Here is a 21300-nt window from a genome sequence, read left to right as displayed (position 1 = left end):
AAAATATTTTATGAATTAAAAAATCCATGGCACAGAACAAATGCTGTTAAACTTTATACAGAGTAACAAAATTCAGAAATCCAAAGCAATCCTTGGAGGGGGAAGATGGGAGACCTTTCTTTCCACACCTTTAAAATGCACTATAATGGAGCAGAGTAGATCCGGAGAGAGGCCGGAACTGGGAGTGCGGGAGATGGAAGTTTTAAGATTGAATAAACAGTAACAAATCAGCAAAAAAAAATGCACTATAATGCCATCTGCACTTCTATATTCATTGCAACACAATTCACAATACCCAGAATCTGGAAACAATCCGAATGCCTGAGAACAGATGATTAGATTTAAAAAAAAAAAAACAAAAAACCAACTATGGTACATCTACACAAAGGAATACTATGCAGCCACTAGAAAAAAAAGAACTCATGAAATCTTCTCATAAACGAATGGACATGGAGAATATCATGCTGGATGAAATGAGTCAGAAGGAGAGGGACTGACACAGAATGATGACACTGTTTGTGGAATATATAAAGTGGAGTACAAGACGGAGGAAATAAGGAACAGAAGAACTGATCCCTGGTTGGAAGCTGCCACAATTGGCCGGGAGTGGGCAGTTAGGATAGAGAAGGGACCTTTATAACAAAACAACAACAATCTGGACAGCCGACTTACAGCAGCTGAGGGAAAGGTGGAGGAGCTCCCAAATGAGAGGCGGGACGCCTCTAGCGACGGAGAGAGGCGGCGGGGCTGAGGCGGAAGCCGTCCATGCTAAGGGTCCGCGGGGTAACTGACTTGATCTGACGCGGCACCGTCCCACTGGGTCTGCTGAGGGATGGCTGCCACCACCCTGTGGAAGTCCCCCTTTCTTCCCAGCACCGACAAGCTGCCCCTGCCGCGCGTCCTCCCGGGCCTCTCGCAGCACATGTCCGCGAGCCCACCGCGCGACCTCATCGCGTCCACCGAGGCTCTGCCGCTGGCTCTGAGGGCGCAGCAGGCCCCGCGGCCGGCCGGGCTGTGGGAAGTCTGCGACGTCTCTGAGTGGCACCAGGCAGAAAAGCGCCTGTTCCGGGAAAACTCGTGCCCTGACGGGGTCCACGTGCTCGCCGCCGCCCCGTCGATTTCCACACGGCCCTGCCCTGGCCTCTCGACGGCCCCCACTCCGGCCCCTCGCTGCCCTTTCTGGAACCTTCGCCCACCCTGAAACTGTTCTCCGGGGCCCCTCCCTGCGCGCTTCCCCTCTACCCAGAGCTGCCCGGCTCATCTGGCTCAGGCCTCACCCGCGTGAAGTTCCTAAGTGCGGGCAGCGCGCTGCCTTCGGCGCTTCCCGCGCGGTGAAGCCCCGCCCCAGGTCACCTGACCGTGCCGATACCCCGCCCCCAGACCACCTGACCATGCTGATGTCTCCGCCCCCAGGTCACCTGACTGCGCCGACGCCCCGCCCCCAGGTCACTTGAGCGCTCTGACGCTCCGCCCCCAGGTCACCTGACCTGCCAGGAGGTGGGAGCAGACTTTTGGTGGCTGACCTCCCACCGGGTCTGCAGCCACGTGGGTCTACCGCATTCTCAGGGATGCTGATGACTCTAGCCGCCCTCTTTCCACTCACGCTTCTCTCCCGCTGTTGAGTGCCTCCCTCGCTTCTAAAACACTCCTGCCTTCCAGGTTACTGCTACTCTACTTGGCTGAGGTTTGTTCCAAGATGCTCAGCGGGAAGTCTTGGGTAGTAATACTGTTTTCAAAAAGCTTCAAAAAACAAAGTTTCTTTTTTATGCATCCTGCAGATGAAGTGACAATCATAAAAGATGCAAATTGATATTTCATGGTTTGCCCTGTATCACTGTCACTGTCATTCTCATCGATTTGCTGGAGCAGGCACCAATAATGTCTCCATTGTGAGACTTGTTATTACTGTTTTTGGCATATTGAATATGACACAGGTAGCTTGCCAGGCTCTGCCGTGCGGGCAGGATACTCTTGGTAGCTTGCCAGGCTCTCTGAGAGGGGTGGAGAAATCGAACCCAGGTTGCCGCGTGCAAGGCCTTACCCACTATGCTATCACTCCGGCCCCCTAAAAAGAATAAATCCAGTTTGGTAAAAACCAATGATATTTAAGGGTCTCAAAACTAAACTCATAGATGTTGTCAACTAAAGCAGGTGTTTCAAATATCCCCCATATTAAATATTCAAATCCTACTTATTGTAGGCTGTGGAGTAAATTATTTATTTTCTAAGTCTGAATGTCTCAGGCTTCAGACTGTGATCATTAAAAAAGTACATAGTGCTCAATAGATGTAACAATGGTCAGCTCCTTCAGTTCATCTCTATTTTAGACCCTGATAACACAGGCATTCTTTCAATCTTTATTCTTTTGATTTTGAGCCACCCCTAATGGTGCTCAGGGCTTACTCCTGGATCCGTGCTTAGGAATCATTCCTGGCAGGGCTCTGGGAACTATGTATGATGTCAGGAATTGAGTCTGAGATGGCGTGTGCAAGGCAACCATCCTGCCTGCTGTACTATTGCTGGGGCCTCTTCTTTACATTTTTTAAGGTGCAACATTCATCTTCCTAAATTAAGCAGCCTGATAGCTGAGAACATCTATGTACTTATTTATTTTTGGAAAACAGTCCACCCCACCCTCCCCACTTCTCCCACCCCACTCTATTTTTAGGGATCTCTAATGGACTCAGTCTATTTTCCAGCTATTCCTAAAGATTCAATTTTGGGGGGAGGGGCAGGACACACCTGAGGTCTTCAGGATTTGCTCCTGGCTTTGTACTTAGGGTCAGTTGTGTGCAAGGCAAGTGGCCTACCCACTGTACTATCTCCTAACGCTGGATTCAACTCTTTTTGGAGAGTTCAATGCTAAGCCCCAGCTACACAGCAGTGCACAAGGGCCACTCCTGGCGTGGTATTTGGGTGCCATGTGGTGTCAGGACCTTAATCTCCCTAGCTCAAGCACCAGCCTCTAATGTGTCAGGATTGTGACAGTTTCAGTCCATGGGCAGATCAACAGATTGCGAATACTTAACAAATCTTGAACACTGAGGTTTTTTTTTAGTATTGAATCTATTCATGAGTTACTATAATAATTTCATCGATATGTATTATACCAGCACAATTTTACATTAGTTAGGATGAGATTCATTTACCAGTAATGGAAAATCTGTAATCTGTAATGAATATGTCCTAACCAAGAAAGAGTTTTATTTCCCTTACATTAAGAGGTGCAGAGAGGGGGGCTGGAGCGATAGCACAGCGGGTAGGGCGTTTGCCTTGCACGCGGCCGACCCAGGTTCGAGTCCCAGCATCCCATATGGTCCTCTGGGCACGGCCAGGGGTGATTCCTGAGTGCAGAGCCAGGAGTAACCCCTGTGCATCGCCAGGTGTGACCCAAAAAGAAAAAAAAATAGAGGTGCAGAGATAGTCCTTCATAACTAATAATTATGTGCCATAGTAGGGATACAGACTTCTATTTTATTGCTCAGAGCAATAGCACAGCGGTAGGGCATTTGCCTTGCATGAGGCCGACCAGGGTTTGATTCCTCTGCCCCTCTCGGAGAGCCCGACAAGCTACCAAGAGTATCTCGCCCACACAGCAGAGCCTGGCAAGCTACCTGTGGCGTGTTTAATATGCCAAAAACAGTAACAACAAGTCTCACAACGGAGACATTACTGGTGCCCACTCAAGCAAATTGATGAGCAACGGGATGACAGTGACAGTGACAGTGACTGGTTTTTATGTCAGCAGTGGTTGAAGGTTGTACCTCCAAGTATTATTCAGACAAAAGACTAAAGACTTTAAATGTGTTTCATAGATTCCCTCATTCAAACAAAAGGAGGCCTTTTCCCTTCTGCAGAAAACCCAAGATAAAGAAAAGTTTATCTCAAGACATTAAAAAATATGGCTTATATTTTATGGAACAAAACAAGAAGATTCAGAGGAGACTCGATTTTTAAACAGCATTTTATTGTTGTTTAAATAAAGCTAAATGAGACAGAGTACAACAAGGAAAAGCATCTTTGTACCCTCAACTTCTGTAAGCAGGAAACAGGTTGATCAAAACTTTTAGATGCAAACATATTCTACCTTTCATGAAACAAGGGATGACCCTGAATACAAAATCAAGAAGCTAGAGGGTGAAATGAAAAGCCATGGAAAATTATTCCCAGGCCTTGAATGTGGAAATAACCAAATATGTCCCACCATCTGCGTCTGCCACCATGTTGATTCACCCACTATCCCTGTTCCAAAAAATCCTGACTAAATCTCCCAGGAGTTTCATACCAAGCAGCTGAACCTTGTGGAAATGCCAGCTCCACTGCTGAAAACCCGGGAGTGCCACCAAACCAAGGCTCCAGCAGTAGCACCCATCCCCACCACCACAGCTATGCCAAGGGCTCAAATGCCAAGGGCTCACGAATATTCTCTGCAGAGACACCAATCTCCAAATAATCTCAGGCACTGGCACGGGGACTGACAACTCATGTTTTCTTTTTTTTTCCAGAGTCGAGTGGGACGCTCTCCCAGACATCCCATACTTCCGGAAGCCCCAGCAATTTCGCTCACCCCCCACATCTGCTGCTTTGTTGACTCTGGCCCAGACCATAGATCTGGAAACGGCTGCACCACGTGGCTGCATACATGACCACGGGACACTTCTTGTAGCAATAAAAAGCTTAATAAATTCTCAGACGAGGCCCTACCAATTCTGTAACCCGATATAACAATGTTCATAAATTTATTTTTTAGATATATTGATATTAATATTGCAACTCTATAACCAATTTTAATCCTAGAATTTTTTCCTACATTAAGTATTTTTGTCACTTTTTTTCCTACATTAAGTATTTTTTTTTAAAGAAAGAACTAAATGTATGTTGGATTTACTATGGGCTAATGATTTCTGTGCACCTTCTGTTTTCTTCCTGTAGGAACAGGAATGTCTGTATCAGTTATCCTGTCTGTCCCCACACTTTTCATTGGTTGACGGGAGAAGGGAGCACATAGTTTTCCCGCACCCCCCCCTCGAAGCTCCCCCTGCTCACCACTTTGGTCACAGAACTTTAGATTGAAAGGTACAGTACTCAAGCAGCTGTCCATAGAGAACTAAATCCAAGAAAGTTCATTCCCCCCACAAAATACTTGGAGGACTTGACTCTGAGCCTGTGCTGAGGCTATAATGGGATGACGCTGGGGCCTTGCCAGAGATGACTGTATTTTGCACATGGAAGGTCTACACATAATGTGTGGCCAGAATATTTTGGTGCTTAGTTTTCTGTTGCCAGTGTAATAAGTTATCACAATTTAGTTGCATAAGCATTTTTTTTTTGGCTTTTTGGGTCACACCCCGAGATGATCAAGGATTACTCTTGGCTCTGCATTCAGGAATAACTCTTGGCAGTGCTCAGGGGACCATATGGAATGACAGGAATTGAACCTGGATCAGTCGGGTGCAAAGCAAATGCCCTACCCGCTGTCCTATCGCTCTGGCTCAGTATAAGCAATTTTAAAATCTTGTATTTCTGGTAATCAGAAGTCCAAAATGGGGTCAATAGGCTCAATCCTTCTGGAAGCTCTAAGAGAAAAAAATCTCTTCTCAACTGCATGAAGTTGTATGAGTTTCTTGTCTCATCCATGGACACCTCACTCTAACTCCCTTCCCTCCGTGCATTTACTTACTCTCTCATTCCCACTCTGATCCTCTTGCCTTCCTCTCAAAACTTCTGAAAATAAAGAATTTATAGTAAAGGTTTTGTTTACAGGCTCTTGAATGTCCTAAATGTTTCTTTCTAGTACTTACAATCTCGACCCATTCTTTGGTATTTTGTCAGAAAATAAACAGCTAATGAAAAATGTTCCCTTTAGGCAAAAGGTTGGAGAGATATTGTGAGCAGCTGCAAAGAACACAATCATGTCCCAGATTAATATTTGATTTCACTTATAAATAATTCCTGGTAATCACATTAAGTGGATTTAAAATTTTTTTATTAAAGAATATGGTTAACCCCTATCACAAACACTTAAGACTGCTTCCGTCTCTTTTTTTTTCTTTTTGGGTCACACCTGGCCATGCACAGGGGTTACTCCTGGCTCTGCACTCAGGAATTACTTCTGGCGGTGCTCAGGGGACCATATGGGATGCTGGGAATTGAACCCGGGTCACCCTCGTGCAAGGCAAATGCCCTACCCGCTGTGCTATCGCTCCAGCCCCTTCCCTGTCTGTTTTAATCAAACAAAAACAAATTAGGGATCTATACTCTAGGAATTAATGTATGTGTAATATTATGTGCTGATATATATTACAAAACCAAATAGAAATGTTTTCAGTTGGTATAAAATGGTTTACTTGCAAAGCATATGCTTTTGTTTCTTAACATTAGTGGAAAAATTAGTGCAATCTGATTCCAAGACAATGTGCTTATAATTGGTCCCAGAGATCATTAGATAGTGGTTACTAGAGTTCAGACTACAGAGCCCAAGAGTTAAAGGATAACAAATATAACTTGACATATAGCTTTTCATTTCCACATAAAGCCCTCTATTTAGCCATCAATTATCATTATCAGAATGTAAATAAAACACCGCAAATCTTAGGGAAAATTCACACAAAAGACTCAGCCTATGTTCACATATTCTTTTCATGATGTCATGCACTGCAGTGACACATCATGCCAGGAATATAAAACTCGGAAATGAGGAGAGTTCTGTAAAGTGCTTCAAAAGTCCTATACTGTCAGTGCACAATAAATTTTAAATAGCAAGAAATGGAAGTTATAAATTCAAAAGTCATATTCTGGGCAGTTAATCATTAAGATTTTGATCCCAACTCCTGTGAATAAATGCTGGGAGAATATTTTCTTGCTTCAACTTGATTCACATAAAAGGTTTTCTTAGGTGCCTGCCAAGTATTCCGCTAGCTATTTCTCACTGAGATTTTGATCTATTACTTTTTTTGGTGTTTCATGGGAATTTGTGGCGGCGAGTGAACCCAAGCAGCCTATGATCATTTTACTTGGAAAATAGATCAAACGTAGATTTTCATTTTGTGTGCATTGATATTTGGTTTTCTTAATCTATAAACCAAATTGCATCCTTAACTCTTTAAGAACTGATTTGGCTTACTGTAAACTTGTTTCTAGACCAGGAAGAAATATAAGTAACTCCTTAAACCAGTTGTTCTCAAACTTAAACATGCATCGGAATTACCAGGAAGGTTTATTAAAATACGATGACTGAGCCACAGCCCCAGAGTTTCTAATTCTGTCGTTGTGGGAATTTACATTCCTAACAAGTTCCCAGCCGAAAGTCATACTGTTGGTATTCCAAGGCTGGTCCTGGGACCACACTTTTGAGACATGTCTTAAATAAAAGCTGAGCCTTCAAGCAGTCCTGTAAATAATTTGCCATTGAGTCTTTATTTTACTGATGCTATTCTTTCTGCAAACAAAACCTATGCCAAATCAACTGTGTTCTATTGAGAAAACATTACTAATGCCCTTTTTTTTTTTTTTAAATAAAAAGCTCTTGATTCTTAGAACAGGGATAATCTACTTATTTTAAAAATATTATTCAAGTCTAAAGAAAGGCTCTGGGTTCTGAAACTAAGTTCAGTTCCCGTAGTCATCATCATTCATTTGAAAACATGCTTGTTCTAAAATAGTCATTTGTGAGGCAATGACACTTATTCTTTTCACCCAAAGGAAACCGAAATAACAACACAGGAAACACCAGGGAGCCGTAGGCCAATTCTTTTTGGAAAAGCACATTTAATTCACTGTTGCACAACTAAGCAGGGAGGTGGCTAGGAAGTCACTTAAGTCATTTCAACCAGGAATACTTTACAAAGGGAAGTATGTTGAAATCACAGATGGTCTAGAAATGTCTAAGAGTTTAAGAACCAACTCCATATATTACTACTTGTCAGGTACGTTCTAAAGTTTCCTATAATTGTCCACAGACCCTGAGAACGAACACAATTTATTTCCCAAAACGCTGGGGCACAAATAATCTCTTTGGGCTGTGTTGTCTGATGCCAAAACACTATTTAGAGGTTCAGCCTACACGATGCCCAAACTGACCAAAGTTATTTGCTCTTACAATGCTACATTTTCTCTCCAAATGTAGACAGTGTACTGGTTTTCAAGGCCATGAACTTCATCTAGATGGTCAGATGAGATTCCTACTGATAGCACCATATCCTTTGAAAATGGGTTCTCCCTCCTTTGATGGCATTTCTTCATGGAATCATATCTTTAAAATGTCTAACTGTCCCTCTAACAGACACTTGTCTTTTCTCAGTAGCTGAAAGTCATAATTAGGTTCCAAGTTTCTTGGATTCAAGTTCATCCCTCCTACCACTATCTACCCACGATGACTCCTACTGTGAGAACAATTCATGAGTGAGATTCTCCGTCACCTGGCCATTTCTAATTCCAAGGTTTATTGGCAATGCTAACACATGGACACAGAACATACATGTTAGCTACTTTTGTATGCCTCTTCCTTAATATGTGGGTGAAATATGTGCAAAGTGAATGAAACAATAACAACAAAGTGGAGCTTAAGTGCCACATCCAGAGATGAAAATTAAAGAAGGGATTCTGAGAGAGGCAACAATGAAGCATTTTTCCCCCTTTTTGGTTTTTAGGCCATGCATTATGGTGCTCAGGGCTTACTCCTGGCTCTGCACTCAGGGATTAGTCCTGATGGTGTTCAGGGGACCATAAAGGATGCCGGGATCAAACTCACCTGCAAGGCAAGTGCCCTAGCTGCTGTACATATTATTGTCCCTCCCGACTGAGGTCATTTTATTGAGAAAGATGACATTGAATTACATCTGCTCTTGTCAATGCCATATCTCTTGATCTCCCAACTAAAAATTGTTTTCGACATCCCACAGAATCCTGACTGCATGGCTGATGCTGCAGCAGCTCTGAGCATCTCAGGATACTGATACTGAAAAAGCCTTCCTAGGGGGCTGGAGCAATAGCACAGCGGGTAGGGTGTTTGCCTTGCACGCAACCAACCTGGGTCCGATTCCCAGCATCCCATATGGTCCCCTGAGCACCGCCAGGAGTAATTCCTGAGTGCAGAGCCAGGAGTAACCCCTGTGCATCGCCGGGTGTGACCCAAAAAGGAAAAAAAAAAAAAGAAAAGAAAAGAAAAAGAAAGAAAGAAAAAGAAAAAAGAAAAAGACTTCCTAGATGGGCGGAACCAAACCTATCCTTTATTAGACCAGGAAACTGGGTCCTGGAGAGAAGAAAGTGACTTGCCTAAAGTCAAATGGTTTTTTTGGCTGCAATCCTGGGCCCAGAATTTATAATTCCTGATCATCAAACAGTTTGGAGATTCTTCCTTCTTTCTTGGTGGGAAAGTGGGCGATAGGGGTGTTAATGTTGGACAATGTAAATGCGAACAAGGCAGCTGTTCTTGCTAGCAAATAAAGAACAGTGGGCCAAGGATGTGGTACAATGGTAAAGCACATGTGTGAAGACCTAGGTTTTATTCCCAGCACTGAAAAATAATCTAAATGAATAGTTATTTCCTTCTACCTCAGAGAAGGTCGACCCTGTCCATATATCCACCCCATCATCATTTGGACATCAAAACCCTTAGGAGCCCAAAACAGGGCAGCAATCTACTATGAAAGATGTCAAGTGGGAGGACCTTCATCAGACTAACTCTGCACGACTTTTTATACTGTCTTTCCTCAGTATCCAATAAATTCCAAACAGAATGTCCATATTCCTTTAGATTAGGCTTTATCATAAATCCAGTGAGATAACCCGGTGAGAAAAAGGAAGTCAAATTTCACTTGTGGCCTCTAAAGACTGAATGGAAATGAGTTCGCCCCATTCATCGGAGACACTCATTCATGCTGATACAGCTGGTCCGCTATTCTACCCTAGTATTCAGGCCCAGAAGATTCAGAGACCCATGGGAATGATTCCTTCACAAGATACCCAAGAGGTAGATAAATAACCCCATGGATGAATCCAGCACATAGAAACAGGGTTGTCTGTGGGGAGTGCCTTGGACAAGAGGCAGAATGCCTGAAGGGTAGGACCAGCTCCTGCCTCCACCTAGAGAACTCTCTTTGGGAGGAAAAACATTGCTAAGATCGTGAGAGAATTTCCCAGTGTGTAGCAAATATCCACAGCAGTGAGGGTGTGAAAGCAGGAGGTAAGGAGGTGGTGCTGGTCTCGGGGTGATGTACTTCTTCTAAACAAACCTCCAGAGTTGCCTGTGGGGGCAACTCTGAAGGGCTTTCTTTACTGAGGGACCCTGGTCCAATGTCCCTGGCCATTACAGCCCCCAGCTGGCTCTGCATTCCTCACTCCCAACAGACCAAGAACTTGGGGAGCAAAGTCTCCCCTGATGAGAGAACCATGCTGCACCAGAAGGCGCACAGGCAGCCCGGCTCCGACCTCCCTCTCGATCTGAGGGAAAGGAAAGGAGCGAGTGGTCCAGATGACACAAGGCGGCACCAGAGTTTCTACCAGAGTGGCTGAGAGTCAGGCCCAAGAGCCTTAAACTGAGGGGAGAGTCCAGGCTTGGAATCCCTTCCTTGGGCATGAGAGGCCTCAGACCCGCCCTTCTGTTCAGGGAGCGTGGCCCAAGAAGGAAAGCTGACGTCTGGCTGAGGTAACAGAGACCACCTGAGTGACTGCACAGGTGACCCTCAGGTTCAGCAGGAAGAATCCCTGAAGAAGGTGTTCTGAGGACAAAGGCTGAGGAGCCCTGTTTATCCAGGACACATCACAAGTTTAAATTACACATTCCCTCACACGCAGCACACTCTCTCTCACACACACGCGCTTGCACACAAAGACCCAAACTTCTACATGCAGACATTCATCCAGCCCACCCCAGCCCAAGTCCCCAGTCCCACCCCCCAGATATCTTCCTCTGTAAACATGACAGCAGCGACTTCCACAATCCTGGGACCCGCTGATATGTCTGAGAATGACTGCTTGCCATTAGGTGCCCCGGTAGGTGATGTTGGTGAAGGTCGATGTGGCCTGTTTGTACAGTGGGTTGTTAGCCTGTGGAGAGAACAGAAACGTATCTGACAGTCGGTCACTCAAATCTCCCCTAGCCTCCAGGTTTATGTTTCATGTAAGACAAAACACAAAGGGCTGGAGCAATAGTACAGCAGGTAGGGCATTTGCCTTGCATGCATCTGACCCCAGCATTCCATATAGTCCCCCGTGCACTGCCAGGAGTAATTCCTGAGTGCAGAGCCAGGAGTTTGGGTCACCAGGTGTGACCCAAAAATAAAAAACATATTTTTTTAAAAAAAGACAAAACACCCTTTTCTGGGATACCTCATTAAAAAAAAAGCAGCATCTTAGTATTCATTTTATTCAGACACTGGCTCTGAACACAGGAATGGAGAGGAAATAAGAGAGAGGAGGCAGACTGACGTCTAACCACTATTTCTAGGAGGCTGACCCCAAAAGTTAATTCTGATGGCGATCTGATTCCCTACCACAATCGGAAAAAGTAGCTAACTTCCCTGTGCTCCGTATCTTTTATTCCTGGCTTTTTTTTAGGGGGGGGGAGGGAGTGCGCATCATACTTGGTTATGATGCTCGGGGCTTACTCTTGGCTATGCATGCAGAAATCACTCCTGCTGCTGCTTAGGGGACCATATGGGATGCCAGGGATCAAACCTGTGTTGGCCATGTGCAAGGTAAAAACCTAACGTGCTATACTATGGCTCTGGCCCTGTGTTCAATTTCTTAGTCTATAAAATGGTAATAAGAATCCTGTAGGGCCAAGAAGATAGTTCAAAGGGTTAGAGCATATGCTGTGCTACATGAGGCCCTATGCTGGGCCCCCCCAATACCACAAGGCCCTCTGAGTATGGCCAGCTGCAGCCCTGGTGATCCTTGGGCACTCCAGGGAGGTCTGGTGGCCCTCATGGGCTGGGTCTGCAGTGCTGCATTGCCAGGCTGACTGTTCAACTGTCAAGCCCACACTAGAGAATGGAGCTTTACTGGGAGTGGCCTCAGGTCCCTGAGCACTGCAGGAGAGGTCCCTTCCCCACCTACCCAAAAACCTATCACCTAGGGATTAAATTAATTATGACACAAGAGTTTTTTTTATAACAACTTCTGATAGGTGGTAAATCCTATTGTTTTGGTTTTAACATCATGCACAAGATGTTGAACATCACATGTTTTTCCTACTTTCCTCAGTTGGCGAATATGTTTGCTTCCCAACTCCCCACAGTGCCTCAGCACAGACCTGGGTGCTATCTCTGATGGGTTAGTGCTCACTGACACGGACTATGGCTATGGACTAGTAGAGAATCAGGTGGTTTCTGGGAAATAGAAAAACAGCAGGTCAGTCAGACCTTCTCCCGAATTCAGAGGAAACTGTAATTGAACCTGGCTACCTCAGGCCGTCATGCACTAGAATCAGTAGTACAGGACAGTGTCCAGCCCCGCCCAGCCTAGCCTCTTACTGTATCCCATTTTGCTCTAGCTCGCTCTTCTTCAAATTTAGCAAACTCCTTCCGGTCATGGATGGTGATGAGGAGCTTCCAGATGAGCAGAGTCGCAAGGCCAATCAGCAGAATGGCGCCCATCACTGACAGGAGGACCACCAGGATGTCGGGGCCCTTGGGACACTCTGTGAAGAGAGAGCACAGTCAGCATCGCCTGTCAAGGGAGCAGGGATCACATGAATTCACTACAAATTAGATCTTCTTGATCAAGTGAGAAAGTCCTAGAAAGTTTTCTGAAGGGGAAAATAAACTGGTGTATATGAAGGAAGGTTGGGGTGGGGTACTGGAATGGAACCTGGGGGTCTCGCAGATGCAACATAATTCTACTACCACTGAGCCACATCCCTGGCCACTGAATTGATTTAAAATTTTTTTAATTAAAAAAATCTATTTATTTATTTGCTTTTTGGGTCACAACTGGTGATGCTCAGAGGTTACTCCTGGCTCTGTACTCAGAAACTACTCCTGGCAGTGCTTGGGGGACTATATGGGATGCTGGGAATCAAACTCACGTCGGCCGCATGCAAGGCAAATACCCTACCTGCTGTGCTATCACTCAAGCCCCAGAATTGAGTTTTTTAAAGGAGGGGAACAGAGGCTGGAGAAATAGCACAACTGGTGGGGCACTTGCCTTGCATTCGGCCAACCCAGGTTTGATCCCCGGCATTCCAAATGGTCCCCTGAGCACTGCCAGGAGAAATTCCTGAGTGCAGAGCCAAGAGTAAACCCTGACCATCACTGGGTGTGGTCAAAAAAACAAAAAAATTCAAATGGTGGGGGAACAGTCTGGAACAATAATGTGTTTTGGACAGTGCAAATCAGATGTCATGAGATAGTCACCGTGGGTGAGATCCAGTTTACTCAATGCGGTCCATCAAGTATTTGATGAAGATTTTATTTTTGGGCAACAATGATGAACAGATTCTCCTCCTATAATGTCATACTATTCTTCCTCTCTTTAAGAAGCATCAAAAGATCTAAAAACTGAAACTAAAGCTACAGCTATGTCCCTACAGGGCGACAAGTGTCCCAGACTTAGGAGCAACTGCCCTCTTAGATGGCATATGTGCTCTCTAGCTTGCCAGGGTGCTCACCGCTATCTGTTCTCCCTCCAAATACGGGTCAAGTTATTTTCTCACCGAGTCTGCATTGTGGAACCAGACTGTATGAGTTTCCATGCCAATTTATCACCTACTTTGCTATGTGACCTTTGTAAATTATTCCATTTTCTCTGCACACCAATTTTATGGTTCCCCATTCTTAACAGAGAGAAAGTAATACCACTTATTTTAAAAACTCATTGTTGGGAATAACTAGAGTATTAAAAAAAACACCTCAGTATTGTGAGGCCAGAGAAATTGCTCAGGGGTTAAGGTGAATCCAGAGTGAGTTGAACCCGGGAATCATTCGGGCCTCAGCATTGAACCATCCAGCTACTTTGCGACTGTTTGTTTGGGGCCACACCCGGTGGTGCTCAGGGCTTACTCCTGGCTCTGTGTTTAGGGATTACTCCTGGCAGTGCTTGGGGGACCATATGGAATGCCAGGGATTGAACCCAGATTGGCGGCATACAAGGTAAGTGCCCCACCCACTGTACTATTGCTCAGGCCCCATTGAACCACCCAGTTTGGTTGGCCGAGTACCATTGGGAGCGGCCCCTAGCCCCTGCTGGTCACCCTTGAGAACAAAACAAAAAACAAACAAAAGAATCAGAATCTAACCCGATAATCTCAACTACATTGCTACTGACGTTCTTCATACATCAGTTTTTTTTTTCACTAATTAACTTACATGGCTCCTATCGATATTTTGTTACCCCGATTCAGATATTTATATTCCTGAGGGCTAGGAAACTAAAGGTCTTTTTAGTAAACTCCAACCAGGAGGGCTGCCAGTCAAGATAATATTTTGGGTTCCTTCCAACAATATTTAGTCACATAACATTTAACTTCCTGTTTAACCCAGTCAAAAGCCCACAGAGAGATGTGTCACTCTCTGAAGGTCCAGCTGGATTTGGCCTGCAGAGTCCTCCTAACCAGAAATCAAGGCGTCTGGTGGGCGATTGGGCTCAGTGACTGCTCCAGTTATGTAATTAGGTGTGTGTGCATGTAGGAGCGCTGATGAGACTGGAGAGTGGCTTATACCCACTTTCCAAATCATCTCCCACCTTCTTCTCTAAACATACACTCTATGCTCCCTACACACTACCCCCAAACAACCGCCACCACAAACCCAAGCTGCTATGGCCCAAGCCACCAAATTACAACCTGCCTGTAATTAAAGGAGTGTCTGGAGAGAGGCTGTGTGGTCCCAGCAGCTGTGTTCCCAGGGGTCCAAGAGAAGAAATTAAATCTACAGAACACAGAGAAACCTCGGGGCTGGAGCAACAGCCCAGCAGGTAGGGTACTTGCCTTGCATGCGGCTGACCTGGGTTCGATCCCCAGTATCCCATAGGGTCTCCCAAGCCCTGCCAGGAGGGATTTCTGAGTGCAAAGCCAGGAGTAAGCCCTGAGCACCGCTGGGTGTGACCCAAGAATCGCCCTCACCCCCACCCGCTAATGGGTGGAAAATCAAGATAAATATTTTTTTTCTTGGTGGAATCCATTTGCCTGCCTCTTCCTCTTTTTACCCAAATTTTAATTTCCTGTTTTCTCAGTTAGCATGTCACTTTCTTGCTAACATTTCTACCTACATAGCCCCACACCCAAATTGCAGGCCCTAACTTAACATCCGTATGACCAGGCTTGGCCTGCCAGGCTGTTCCTATGCGGAGTGATGGCTGATGGCTGGATTTCCCTGTCCCAGGCTCACCTGGTTCTTCCACCACGTACAGGACAGACTTTCCACTGGAATCTTCATAATACTGGAATCTGACGACGCAGTCATCCTCGTTCTTGTAGGTACAATTCACTGCATTCTTGCCAGTGTCCCCTGGGGAAGGGCCAAGAGAGGAGAATGAAAAAAATGGGTCCATTCCTAAGAAGCCTTGACCCCGCCCACCCACTCAAGTCCCAGCCATGGAACTCCTGGGAAAACATGCAACAGAAAAGGCTATGCCTGAGTTTAGGCAAGATGTTTACATTGAGATGACTAATGTGCCCGCCAATCGTCTCCAGATGACCCTCTCTGAAGAACTCTGTTCTTCGCAGGCACTTTTTGGTTCTCATTCCTCCCTCTGGAAAAGGCATGGCATAACAGCATCACACTCAAAGCCAGCTCTACCAACTGCCAGCTGCATGATCTGGGGCAAGTCACTTGACCCCACCCAGTCTCTCTTCCTCTCTGAAGGATTAATAGGAAATTAAACAGCGTCAGTCAAGTGCACCTTACACACAGTGGGTGTTTCCTTCCTTCTCTTTTCTTTCTCTGCTTGCCCAGTAATTCAAAATAATCCATCAACTCAGTTCTTAGATTTCTAGTTCTTCTGTTTCAGCTTCTGAGCTGAGAGCCCTCCTCTCCTCTCTGACTCCCACCATGTTTCATAACGAATTCTAAACATCTGTTACTTCGGGTCCAGAGCACTGGGTAAGGCACTTGCTTTGCAGGCAGCTGACCGGTTCAATTCCTAGCATCCCATATAGTTCTCAGAGCACTGTCAGGAGTAATTAATGAATGCAGAGCCAGAAGTGGCCCCAAAACCAAAAAAATAATCTTGCTATTCCGAAAAAAAAAAGAATACATAGAGTACCCTTCATCAGCTGCACTGTGCCCTCCACTGATAAAACCAGCTATGTAAAACTGGCACACAGTGAGAATGAGCCAAGTACCAATGTCATGCAGACAGCAGTGGTGGGACAGGATGAGAAGATGAGTCTTGATGCATATCCGACAGTCAAGAGCTCAATAAGTGTTCAGTCAGCCGCTGGAGTCACAGTACAGTGGAGAGAGTAAGGAATTCAGGATTTAGGTCTAATCTTCACTCACTACTAATTTGCTTGAGTATGCTACTTAACTTTCCTAAGAATCAATTTTCTCATCTACAAAATGAGCAGAACAAGGGTACTATAGTTCTGCCTCCTTAGATTATTAGGAGAAGAAGCAGATGATGTTCATGAAAAGATTTTTCTTATAGGCAGGAGAAATAGCACAGGGGTTCAGGTGCTTGCCTTCTCTGTACCAGCTGACCCTGGTGCAATCTCCAAATTCCCCTCCCCGCCACCCACAAAAGATGTTTTTGTAATTCTCCAAAGTCATAAAGTTACATTCAAGTAAGTTTTTATTTTTATTATTATTATGGCTGGTAGCCGAAGATCTCTAGATCCCAGCCACAGCCATGCTCAAGGCCACTCTCCACATGTTTAAACGAACCTCACGCATGAAGGAACCGGCAGAGAAACCCAGGTGTGTGGGACCTGGGGCTGAGATCTCCAAGCCTGCTCAGATCGAGACTGGCCCTCTTCCGCCCAGATCCCCCATTTTCCAGTAGCTAGGCAGTCCCACCCACAACGACCCCCAGCACTGTGTAATCTCATCAACGGCCAACATCCAGAGACTATAAAACCAAGCTCCCAGAAGTGCGCGGCCCCTCTGCAGCCACGCGACATCTTATAGCCTAGTTCTCCCACTCGGAGAACATGGCAAGCTACTGAGAGTTTGCTGCCCGCACAGGAGAGCTTGGCAAGCTCCCCGTGGAGTATTCATATGCCAAATACAGTAACAATGATGGGTCTCATTCTCCTGACCCTGAAGGAGCCTCTAATGCGGCACCGTTGGGAAGGACGAGTAAAGAGAGGCTGCTAAAATCTCAGGACTAGGATGAATGGAGATGTTACTGGGCCCGCTCAAGCAAATCAACGAGATGATAGTGATAGTGATTTATTATGGCAGAGAGACAGAAGAAATGCTTGTCACTTCACTTATGATACCCATCTAGTCTAGATCTTAGCTTCTAAAACTATAGGCTGTGACCCCATATGGGGCCATGTAATATATGGACCCTGAAAGTTGCAAGAGTAAAACATTCTGAATGTGCAACAAACACCCAAAACTTAATTCAAAATCAACCATGTTATGAATCCAAGGTGTTTCTGGCCGTGCTAGCCTGCATTGCATTCATTTCTCAGGCAAAACATGGTCACACAGGGAGAAGTTGAAGAAGCTCTACTTGAGCAAATAAACATATCTCACATCTCAGCATCTACCTCCACCCACCCCCATATGCTCATCAAAGCAAGCCTAGTCTCCTACTGAGAAAACACGGCCTCTTCAGACTTAAGCCCCACATAGCTGCCTTCACGCCAGCCCTACTTGTGTATTCGCCAAAGGGGTCCAGAGATCCAGCTCTTTCCAATAACAACCCCATCCAGAAGCTGCTGTGCCTTATCTCGGCTCTCACTTAAATTGTATTTCCTGCTTGCAAGAGTGATTGCTATCTCCAGAGATTCTCATCTGCCCGCTCCCCGGCACACCCCAGCCCAGCTGACCCAGATAACCGCATCAGACTTGCTGACAGTGGCAGAGACCGTCTCCTCTCAAGTCAAGATGAAGTATGCAAAAGTATAATTGTAGGCAACGGCGTTTTCCTTTCCACTATATTTGTCTCATCCCAGGAGGGATTCCAAAGAGACGAAGGGCTTCATGATGATGATTTTGGCTACAAATTCACAAGGTTAAGGTTTTCCTTCAAACCAGCAAAGCTGTTTGCACGGGCATTGCTTACACTCTCAGTTTTCAAAAACTGTGTAGTTTATACAAAACAAAACTTTGTTGGGATTGGGGCTACAATTCCGTGGTCAGGGCACATGAAAAGCATATGCCAGACCTGCGTATGAACCTTGGCACTGTATGACCCCTCACCAATACCTCCAGGTGTAGACCTAGAGGCTCTGAGCATCACTATGGTTGCCTGGTGGTTCCTGACACTGCACAACTTTAGCAGCTTCCTTGGCCCTGCACTGCACGGTCTGGCACTGGCCTAGTGTCTCAGGGAATAACCTGGTGCCCCCCTGAGCACTGCTTGGGAGGAGAATGGAGGAGGGGGAGGAGGAGGAGGAGGAAGAAGAGGAGGAGGAGAGGAGGGGAGGAAGAGGAGGAGAAGGAGGAGGAGGAGGAGGAGAAGGAGGAGGAGGAGGAGGAGGAGGAGGAGGAGGAGGAGGAGAACAGGACAAGGACAAGGATGAGAAAGGAAGAAGAAAGAAACCTCTGTAAAAGGTTACCAACCTACTAAACTAAGATGATTACAATTGTGGACACCCACACTTCAATTTCCTCATGCTAAAATGGGGTACATTACCTTCTTTCCCTCAGGGAGTTAAAGTTAGGTTTACCTGATTCAGGCATATTATAAACATACTTGCTGAGTCCATCGGCCCAGGAAGCAGACACAGGAGGCTAGTAGAGAGGCAGGGGGACCCCAGGCGGCCAGCTCGGCCTCAGAGTCAGCCTTGTATCAAGCCTGCGCTGAGCATCTCTGAGGTAGATGCAAACTTTCCATTTTACAGATGAGATCCGGTGAGGCTCTGGATCCGATCGTGAAAACCGAGAACCCGGTGTGCGCATCTGAGCTGAACTTACCGAGCTCTTTCACAGGCTCGATCTCGTCACGACAGTAACGGCTGCAGGTGTTTTCCTCGTGCAGGACTCCTCGGTCAAACTTCTTACACTCCACACACTCCCTGGAGGAGAGAGGACGCAGGAGTCAGGTAAAGGGGGAGCAAACCCAAGTGTGTTTCTGCCCAGCTCTGACCTGCAGATCTGCAAAGAGTGTTCCAGCTGAGAAAGCACCAAAGTGTCTGCAAGACAAGACCTTGCTGCTGGGCCTGGCAGGCAGATGCACCCAGGTCTTGGGTTCTCCCATGTCCCAGGAGGGCTGTGATGGAAAAGTGAACCCTACGTCACCTCTTCGAGTCCTAAAATCAGATCCAGTTCCATAATTTAAGAGCCTAATGCAAAAAAGAAAATGTCACATCCCGTGTTCATAAACTACCCAAAATTTCAAGACAGCAGAACCTCAAACCGAGCCTGGGGCCCTACTAAGCAGAGGGCTCAAACTCTGTCGTCTGCAGACCCGAAGATCCAACTTAAAGCAGCAAGAGAAATGACCCAGACTCAGGCTCATGGGGCTTTTTCTGATCCCCCAATGGGTGAAAAGGTGAATAGTCCAGACAGACTTCTCTGCCTTTGGGCTGTGCTCCTTAGCCTGGGCCCGCGCCTTTCCGAGAGTCTGGACGTCAGCACAGGAAGGGATCTGGGTTAGGTTCCTCCGAACTCAGAGGGATTCGGGATGGATGCTGCCCGGGAGTCCGGCTGGCACTGCTCCTCTTTCTGGTAGGTTCTATGTTCAGTTCCCCCGACAGCTTTCAGGGCTGGGGGATGGAAAGCTAACCTTTTGGCTAGAGCAAACTCTTCTCCCTAAAGCGTGTGTGTGTGTGTGTGTGTGTGTGTGTGTGTGTGTATGCGTGCAAGTTCAGGAAGCCCCTCCCCCCACCCCCACCCCCTCTGTCTGCTCACTTCTTGAAGGTGCAGGCATCAGGGCAGGTGGGACACTTCTCGCAGGTGTCCCCGTAGGAGCCCGGCTGGATGCACACACAGCTGCCACACTCACACTTGCCGCGGCCACTGCACAACAGGCCGTGGCTGGACATGCAGGTGTCGGTGCGCGTGGTGCAGTTGCAGTAGTAGCCCGTCCAGTCCGAGTCACACAGGCAGTCCCCACAGCTGCACTGGCCATGGCCTGAAAGCAGAGGTGGGGACAGTGAGGCAGCGTGTCAGGATGGGGGCGGGGGGCCAACCTGCTCTCCCAGCCAGGTGGATTCTGACCCCACCTCTTCCCCGCCTAGGTCACCCTCAGTGAGGGTGGGGTCACCCCCCGAGACAGTCTCAGTGCTTTTAGGTCTCTGCAGGGTGGCAGAACAGGGTCTGAGGCCCCAAGAAGAGAAGGAATCTCTGAAGGCAAATCCCTTTCTTGTGCTCCCTTCTGAGTCCCTCAACTCGCTACCCTGGGGGTGGTGCTGGCCCCAAACCCAGATGGGGTGCTCGGAGGCCACGGTACTGTGACCTGATGATGGTGTCTCCGGTCCCCAAAACACAGGACTGAGCCCCCACGCCCCTGACCTGGGTGCCTGACCACTGTCATCCTTGTCATCACCCAGTGGGGCCAAACAAGCAAGCGGCCCATGAGAGGTGAGTGGAAGAAGCTGGGGGACATATACACCACAGGACATGGCTCAGCTATGAGGAAAGAGGAAGTTTTGCAGTTGGCAGCTGTTTGAATTAACTATTATTCAAACTGCCCAGTGCTAGGGGGGTTGGTAAGTGGTGGTGGGGGGCTTGAGACATGGTTTCAACATAAAGCAGATGGCTTGTGTGTGTAAATCCCAAAACCACCACCACCACCACCACCACCACCACACACACAGACACAATTGGCCACTGGGACAAAAAGAGGAACTAAAATGAAAAGAATTGAATCAGAAAAAAACTGTAGGCTTGATACCAAGTTGATGTTCCCAGCAGAGGACAGCTTAGGAATTTTTAAGCATAGGGGGCCGGAGAGAGACAAGAGCAGGGAACATTGGCCTTGGACAACATTGGTTTCCACGTGGCTGACCCAGGTTCAATCCCCGGCACCCCATCCCCCTCAGCCCACCAGAAGTGATCCCAGACTGCAGAGTCAAGAGTAAACCCATAGTACACACAGGTGTGGCCCCCAAACCCACTGTCACTGTCACTGTCATCCCATTGCTCATCAATTTGCTCAAGCGGGCACAAGTAACGTCTCCATTGTGAGACTTGCTGTTACTGTTTTTGGTATATTGAATATGCCACGGGTAGCTTGCCAGGCTCT

General features: G+C 46.7%; 1 protein-coding gene across 2 annotated transcripts in view; it reads right to left on the bottom strand.

Annotated features, from left to right (window-relative positions):
- Nucleotides 1-6227: 6227 nt before the first annotated feature.
- Nucleotides 6228-21300, bottom strand: part of ITGB3 (integrin subunit beta 3) — a 53059-nt gene continuing 37986 nt past the window's right edge. For both annotated transcript variants that reach the window (XM_055133087.1, XM_055133086.1), the window contains exons 11-15: nucleotides 19965-20187; nucleotides 19029-19129; nucleotides 15327-15446; nucleotides 12474-12640; nucleotides 6228-11046 (exon numbers count right to left, since the gene is read on the bottom strand). In XM_055133087.1, coding sequence (XP_054989062.1) covers nucleotides 10981-11046; nucleotides 12474-12640; nucleotides 15327-15446; nucleotides 19029-19129; nucleotides 19965-20187 — 677 coding nt within the window. In that variant the 3' untranslated portion in view covers nucleotides 6228-10980. The remainder of the gene's footprint in view (nucleotides 11047-12473; nucleotides 12641-15326; nucleotides 15447-19028; nucleotides 19130-19964; nucleotides 20188-21300) is intronic.

The sequence above is a fragment of the Sorex araneus genome, chromosome 3 (genome assembly GCF_027595985.1).
Source record: "Sorex araneus isolate mSorAra2 chromosome 3, mSorAra2.pri, whole genome shotgun sequence".
NCBI lineage: Eukaryota > Metazoa > Chordata > Mammalia > Eulipotyphla > Soricidae > Sorex > Sorex araneus.
The sequence above is the reverse complement of the archived record's forward strand: the minus strand, read 5'-3'. Positions and strand labels throughout refer to the sequence as shown.